Source organism: Aplysia californica, unplaced genomic scaffold (assembly GCF_000002075.1).
Source record: "Aplysia californica isolate F4 #8 unplaced genomic scaffold, AplCal3.0 scaffold00317, whole genome shotgun sequence".
NCBI classification, from domain to species: domain Eukaryota; kingdom Metazoa; phylum Mollusca; class Gastropoda; order Aplysiida; family Aplysiidae; genus Aplysia; species Aplysia californica.
The window spans coordinates 670,876-678,662 of NW_004797587.1; the positions used below are offsets into that span (position 1 = coordinate 670,876).

Below are 7,787 nucleotides of genomic sequence, written 5' to 3' on the forward strand. Positions count from 1 at the left end.
AAAGAGAGAGAGAGAGAGAGAGAGAGAGAGAGAGAGAGAGAGAGAGAGAAAGAGAGAAAGTTTCCACTTGCCTCTTCTACGTCTCCGTTGTCTAATTTGATTCAATCAGACATTATGTTTCAATCAGAGCCTTAGGTGTTGATGTAGCAGCCGACCGCTTGGCTGTCACATGCAGGTGACCCCAGTTTGATTCCCGAGTTGGGGGGGGGGGGGATTTTTATCCAGTATCTTGGTTTTTCTGCTGGGATGTAGTATCCTTCTCATTCTGGGCCGGCCCTGACAGATGGGGCTGGAAAACGGCCTCCTAATCCTAAATGATCTACATTGTGTCGATGTGGCTGTCAAAACCGTAAGGCCTACCGTATATTTAATTTTAATGAAAAAAACCCAAAGTGGTAGATGTGTGAATGACCCTCCCTACTGCACTTCCCTAATCCGAATTGTGCCAGTGGAGGTACCGTTTTGATCAGACACAATGAGGACTCTGTGAATCAACAGTTGTGCTGACTACGTAGGTCCAAAAGTTATTACAGTGTATCAACTCGACTGGAGACAGAACACGACATAACTCATGTAACACTAACACTGGTGATGATATTTGTTGGTAGAGATGAACTTAGTGTGCCGAATGACGACGCCTTATTATTCACCCACCCCCCCTTTTTTTTCTCTTTCCCCCTCCCCACAGAGGCTGCCCAGCTGACGAACGGCGAGCGTGTGATCCGGCGCAACAAGAGCGCAGTGACCACGGCCACCCAGACCCTCCACGGCAGCTCCTCCTCCCTCCACAGCCAGCTCAGCCTGGAGGAGGTAGATGAGCTGGCCCAGGACAATGACGTAATGAAGAGGCGAGGGGCGTTCTCCCCGGACGTCAGGGGCGAGCTCCCGGACACGGAACAGAACGACAATGCCCGCCCCTTGGACGACAACAACAGGGACTCGGAAATTACCTACTCCACAAAGCACGGAGTAGCCGGTTACGTGAACCCAGGTTTCAAAGCTGACACTGAAGAGCACCGAACACAGTCCACGGACACGTTTGACTTCAACAAACCAAGCAAAAAAGTGGATTCTAAAGGCAATAGTAATAACAATAACAACAACAACAAGATTAAAAGTGTAATGTTCAAGGAGGAAGTGGCTCCGCAGGTATTTTCCAAATCAGCTGAGCCAGAAATGATGAAGGAAGTGGAGGCTGTAGCGAGAGCTAATGCTGCTACGACGTGCGGTTCAAACGACGGGGAGAAAGAGCCCATCCCCAGTCCCCGCAGCGCTTTCTTGCTTCGGCCTGATACGCCTTATTTACAACCACCAAACAAGTCAAAAAACCCAAGCTCTGTGGCGCCCTTGTCTCCAAGAAATAACAACGCCGTCTCAGCGATCAAGATCAAGTCTCCGCGCAGCCAAAAAGCGGAGGAGGTCATCAACGAAAAAATCGTGAAGCGCCAGAGGAAGATCGGTGAGCTTCTCAAAGATTTGGTCATGTCGTCATCAACAACGACCGCTGAAGCTGAAAGTGAAAACGGCGGCACCCAGGAGAGAGCCATGTCCCCCGAGCTGGACCAAGAGGACGGGGAGTCGGAGGACGTGTCTCAGCCTGTGCCAACACACGGGCCCAACAGACCGGCTCCCGTCTTCCCCCCAGGATCGACCGTCTCTAAAAAAGTGAAGCAGACCCCCGTCAAAGGCTGGAACGGGGAGAGCGAGACCGTCTTCCCTTACACAACAGATCTCATCAACTTCCCGGCGCTGTCTCCCGAGGTGACGGAAGCGGCCCTAGAGAAATTCGGTGCCAAAAAGAAAAAGAACAAAGGGAAGAGCGTGAAGGCCAAGGACATGCTGTTCGTGCCGCGGCTCAACATCAGCACGGTAGAGCAGGACAGGAACTGTTTCTCCGACCAGGACATCGCGGATAGCGACATCACAGACCTGGAGACGGAGCCAGAGAACGCCGTGTCCGACACAGAGGGAATCACCTCCTCCCGCCTCCTGCCCGTCGGCCTGACCAGCGTGGCCCGGACAACTTCCTCCACCTCTGTTGAGAGCGAAGCCGGAGTAGTCAGAAACTTCATCACCACCAATAATAACAACAGCAGTGACCTCGACACCGACCTCGAGATCACAGACTGCGACGTGGAAGAATCCCCCAGCGAGGTCCCTAAGAAGCCCAAATTTCCCGGAATTCTGCCCGGGGCTAGAGCGGCACAGGAGTTGCGTGGCTCGTCCGCCAAAAGTCGCAGCGCTCACGCCCGAGACTACATCCCGCCGTCGGCGCAGGCGCGGAGGAGGGGCGGGAACCAGAACGACTCGCGGCGCCGGTACCTGGCCCTCAACAGCCTGAGGAGGAAGGCGTACAAACTGTCGCTGGCACAGACAGAGGAGCCACGGGGAGCCAGCCGGCCACAGTCAGCGGAACTGCTCTCCTACCACTCCCGGGCTCACGCCGTCACGGTCATGTCGCAAGTCTGACACACTCACGGACACACAGGGACCAAACTGTGAAATGTGTTGTTGGGGGGTGCTCAACTTTATTACTCACTTTTACTTTTACTCTGGGAGTGGGGGCAGCGCTTTGTAAATTGAGAAAAAGTATTTTATGTTTCAAAATTTATAGTGAAGCAGACCCCTTGAAGGAGGAAAAGAACAAGACCGAGCGTCCATCCACCATGAGTTCAGTGTGAAGGTTACACAGTATGGTACGGGAAGTGCCAAGAGTACCACGTGTCCACAGCTTGACTGCTTTTTGAGACTCGATTCTTGAACCACTGGGGAGAAGGGAACTGTCTTGTTTGTGGTTTGACTAGTGGGGACTTTCCCGAACGCGCGATTGATCTGTTACTTTACAAAATAAGATGAAGTAATCCATTTGCTCGGAAACCAGTCCACATTATCTGCAACCAAAGTAGTTTGAATCTCAGGGAGGTTTTAAGAATTGATGTGGATATTTTTTCCTATCTCACAATGTTCATCGACATCAAAGTCAGACAAAAAAGTTGCTCTTTCAGACGCTTTTCTGAAGGAAAAAAACCCGGTCAGAACCAGTTTGAAATACATTTATATATATGTAACCGAGAAGGGTTTCTCTCTCTTCCTAGTCTACTTCAACTAGTGGAAAAAAAGGGTTTAAGAAACTCTCACAGAGTACTGGCCAGGCCAGGAAGAGAACATGAGCGTTACCCATGGAGGTTATGGCGCTGCCCCACCTTTACTTACTGATAAGGTTTGCAACTGCGATTCGGCCTCCAACAAAGTGCATGAACCTTTCACTCGTATATCATAGTATCTACATGTGTACTTACTTACTTTACTTCATCCGTCCTCTTGTACCTCAAGGGCGACGAGGGTAGACAGAGCTTTTGGTCTCAAGCAAGATTGATGGCCTGTCTGTGTGGAATGTTGTATGCTTTCAGGGTATCCTTCACACCCTCGATCCAGGTCTTTACATCATTATCATATATACATATATATATATATATATATATATATATATATATATATATATATATATATATATATATGTATATATATAAGTTTGTTTGTTTGTTTAGTATAGGGTTTTACGGCGCTCGCAACTGCATAAGGTCATATGAGCGCGCGGGACACACCTAATACTTTTTCGTTGGTAGGAAATTTTGAATTTTGCCCGGGTGGCGGCCGAAGCCTACTCTTATCGATTTTAGACCACCAAGGGATCTTTAACGTGCGCAACTTGCACACGGCCCTCCGAGATTTTTCGCCCTTTTCCGAGAAGGCTAGGTGTAGATCTTTCCTACCAGAAGACCAGGGGTGTGGCAAAAAGACAGCAGTTAGGAGAAGCCAAGGAGTAGCAGTAGAAAGGCTGCAGAAAGAGTCAGGAGCCCAGAGGAGGGGGCAAAGGAGGTGAGGGGGTGGGGGCAGAAAGTGGAAATGAAAGCAGACAACAGAACATTGTTAGAGATCAGGAAAGGATGTGAAAGGAGACAATTTTAGAGAAGAAAATTTTTTGGTCGCTACCCGGAATCGAACCCGGGACCTTTGAATGAGAGGCCAACACCTTAACCTCTAGGCCACGAGAGCCCCCCCTATATATATATATACATGTACTCATCATGAGAGTGGGCCCATCAAACGGAGGACTGAGACCGACAAACCTGGACAGATCTAGTGCTTCCGAGTTTTCCCGCAAGATCTCAAAAAAGGGGGCGGTGGTGTAATTTTGTAATTTAAATTATTGTCAATTACTGTCAGTACGGTATGTTGTTAATGTTTGACTGTAAAAAAATGGTAGCCTGCACTGAATGATCGCCAAGAAGTTGAGAGAGATTGTTTCTGAAAGTTACATTGTCAAAACAAATCTTTTGCTATTTTCTAAAATTCTAATTCTAAACACTACATAGTAGCCTACAGATTCTACTTCTAATCACCACGCTATCAAATAATGTATTTTTTCCCCATCAATCTGCATTAGATTTTCATAATGCTCTTTGACTTTATTTTACAGAAATAAAAAGAACTGTTTTGAGAAATACCGTATACTGTTGTTAAACATAGATCTAGTATTGTATTATGTGTTATATTATAGGGCTTACATGACATGAGTACGCCTAAGTAGTAAGTGGCAGTACATGTAGTAGCAGCAGCAGAAGTAAATGATCCACGCTTCGACTACTTCAAGGCTGCTGTTGTTTGTTTGTTTGGGTTGTTGTTTTTATGAGGGCGAGGGTAATTTTCAAAAAGCATCAACCTTGGTCCATAGTGACCTTGAAAAGAGTGATCATTGATACATGATGCACAACATGGGATTCTGGAATCTGTTAACAAGATTGAGTAATCAGGCACTGGTATTATGTTGTTCATTAAGCTGTCCCCGTGGTTTTATGCACCCCGCATAATTTGATCATTTTCCGCATAATTTTCGATTATTTTCCTTAATCATTTTTAAAAAATTAACAGAATCGCACAATTTCACATTTTTGGGCTCAGTTTGCTTAATTTCAGAATTTTTCTTGCACAAAACGATGGGGACAGATTAAGAATCAGCACATCATGTAGGCCCATACTATAAGAATGAACCATGCGGCATCTGCTAGCCAAGGAAGATATTATACCATTGTTTTGTTTTCGCAAGCGTTTTAATTTACAGGGCTCCCTATTACATAAGATCATAGGAGCGCGCGGGACACATTAAACATTACATATCAAATCAGTTTGGTAGGAATTAATTTTGAATTTTGCCCAGGTGGTGGCCGAAGCCTACCCTTACCGATTTTGGACCCCCAAGGGATTAAATGTGCGCAACTTGCGCATGGGACCTCCGAGATGTTTCGCTCTTTTCTGAGAAGACTAGATCTAGGTGTGCAAGAACTAACCCTAAGATCAAGGGTGTGGCTGAAAGATAGCAGTAGTGAGCCAAGGAGCAGTAGGCAGTAGCAGAAAGTGGAAACGAAAGCAGACGACAGAACAAGCTTGAGCAGGAAAAGGGGTGAAAGGAGGAATTTTTAGAGAAGAAAATTTTCCGTCGCTGTAAGTAAGTTTTCGAACCCAGGACCTATAGAATGAGAGGCAAACACCGTAACCTCTAGACCACAAGAGCACCCCCCCCCCCCCCCTCACAACATTATATCGCTGGCAACCTATTAAAATTAAGGGTGACCTTATTTAGGCCACATATGGCCTAAATAAGGTAAACCCCCCTCCCTTACCTTATTTAGGCCTCACCTGTGGCCTAAATAAGCTAAACCCCCCTCCCTTACCTTATTTAGGCCACACCTTTATACAAAGTCACAGAAATATTCCTTTTGTGCTTATTGAGGTACAGTGCAGGGTGATTTTACCTGCAAGGATAATTGGACAAAATGGGCAACATCTTTATTGCTAATGGTCATATTTAGACAAATCCTATATCATTGTCTTTTTTTTTCTTAACTGCTCATGGTTATTAAAGAGTAAGCCAACTAGGTAGTAATTTCGGATTCCTAATACTAATATTATGGGCATTCTTAAAATTTTTAAACTTGTTTTTACCGCTTTTCTCAACGTAAAACGGATTCCGTAAAAAAACAAAACAACAATGACCTTATCTTTCTTTTTCAAAGTATTGTGCATATATATGTGTGAAACTATATATTCTATGCTTTCATGTACATGAAAAAAGCTAATAAAGGCAAGCAAAATGTTCTTCAGATACATAGATCTAGTAGTAGGCCCACTGGAATCTTTTTATAAACCGGGAAAGATGACCAGAAAATAACACAATTATTTTATGATCTTCACTTGCACTTGCAATTTTTTGGACAAATTATAGTCTACCTCATTGTCTTTTTTTCCCCGCAATTTTCTTCACTATTCATGACAACTGGCATATATTGTTTTCAGTTATTATTAAAAAAGTGGATAGACGGACTACGGGGTCTATCTAGCCAAAAGGATAGGTGGACCCCGGGGTCTACCTAACAAAATGCTAGGTTTTAGGATGTGAACCCCGGAGTCAGCGTAGTGAAATAAGTAGTAGATCTAGGTTTAACTAAGGATCGGTGGACCCCGGGGTCAACATAGTGAAATAAGTAGATCTCAGTTTATTTTATAGTAGGACTGGTGGAGCCCGTGGTCAACGTAGCGAAATTATAAGTAGATATAGGTTTAATTAAGGATTGGTGGACCCCGGGGTCAACGTAGTGAAATCAGTAGATCTAGGTTTAATTAAGGATTGGTGGACCCTGGGGTCAATGTAGTGAAATAAGTACATGTAGATCTAGGTTTAATTTTAAGGATTGGTGGACCCTGGAGTCAACGTATTGAAATAAGTAGGTTTAAGGTGGACCCCAGGGTCTACCTAACGAAATACTAGTTAGGTTTTTAGAATAGGTGGAACCTGCGGTCACCGTAGTAAAATAAGTAGGTTTAATCAAGGTGTCCCGGGGGTCCACCAATCCTTAATTAAACCTTCTTATTCCTCTGCGGTTATGGTGACTTCGGGGTCCACCAATCCTTTTAAAATTAACCTTACTTATTTCACTACGCTGACCCCGGGGTCCACCAATCTTTAAAGAAACCTACTTGTTTCACTACGGTGACCCCGGGGTTCACCTGTCTTAAAACCTAGTATTTCGCTAGGTAGACCACCTTAAACCTGCTTATTTATCACTACGTTGACCCCGGGGTCCACCAATCCTTACTTAAACCAAACCTTATTTCACTATGGTGACTCCGGGGTTTTTATCCTAAAACCTAGTATTTCGCTCTGAGTCCACCTATCCTCTACAGGACTAAACTATTATCAATTTGCAATTTTCATTGATTAACATATTTTTTTTAAAATATTGAATCAGAGACTCGCTGTCTAAAAAGTCCACTGCTAATGCTATTCTTTTCAAAGAAAATGGCACAATTTGATTTTATGACATGTTGAAAAAAAGAGTTTTAAAAATATCCCGAAATCAACATAAAATGATTATAGATCTCTCTCTCTCTCTCTCTCTCTCTCTCTATATATATATATATATATATACATGTGTGTGTGTGTGTGTGTGTGTGTGTGTGTGTGTGTGTGTGTGTGTGTGTGTGTGTGCTTGTGTGTGTGTATTTTATTATAATGCATACTAAAAGACTGAGAGGAGGCTTACAATGTAGATCTAAATTCTGTGCTCTACAAGTAGAGAAAATATTAAGTTTGCACAAAACAGATTTTAGAAAAAAAAGTTGGATCTAATTATTCTAATACAAGTAAAAGTGATTGTTATGCTGAGATTTGTTATTATTGACTCTAGAAATACAGTTACTTGCTGAATCTAAAAGTAACTAGAACTGTG

The 7,787-nt window shown here is 44.1% G+C and overlaps 1 protein-coding gene across 1 annotated transcript in view; it reads left to right on the top strand.

Moving 5' to 3' along the window:
• LOC101847436 overlaps positions 1-3,430 on the top strand; it is a gene marked incomplete in the record, with an annotated part of 28,664 nt that extends 25,234 nt beyond the window's left edge. The window contains 1 exon segment of the mRNA XM_005102218.2: positions 689-3,430. Within this exon segment, the coding sequence (XP_005102275.2) occupies positions 689-2,469 (1,781 nt within the window).
• Between the last annotated feature and the right edge of the window lie 4,357 nt (positions 3,431-7,787).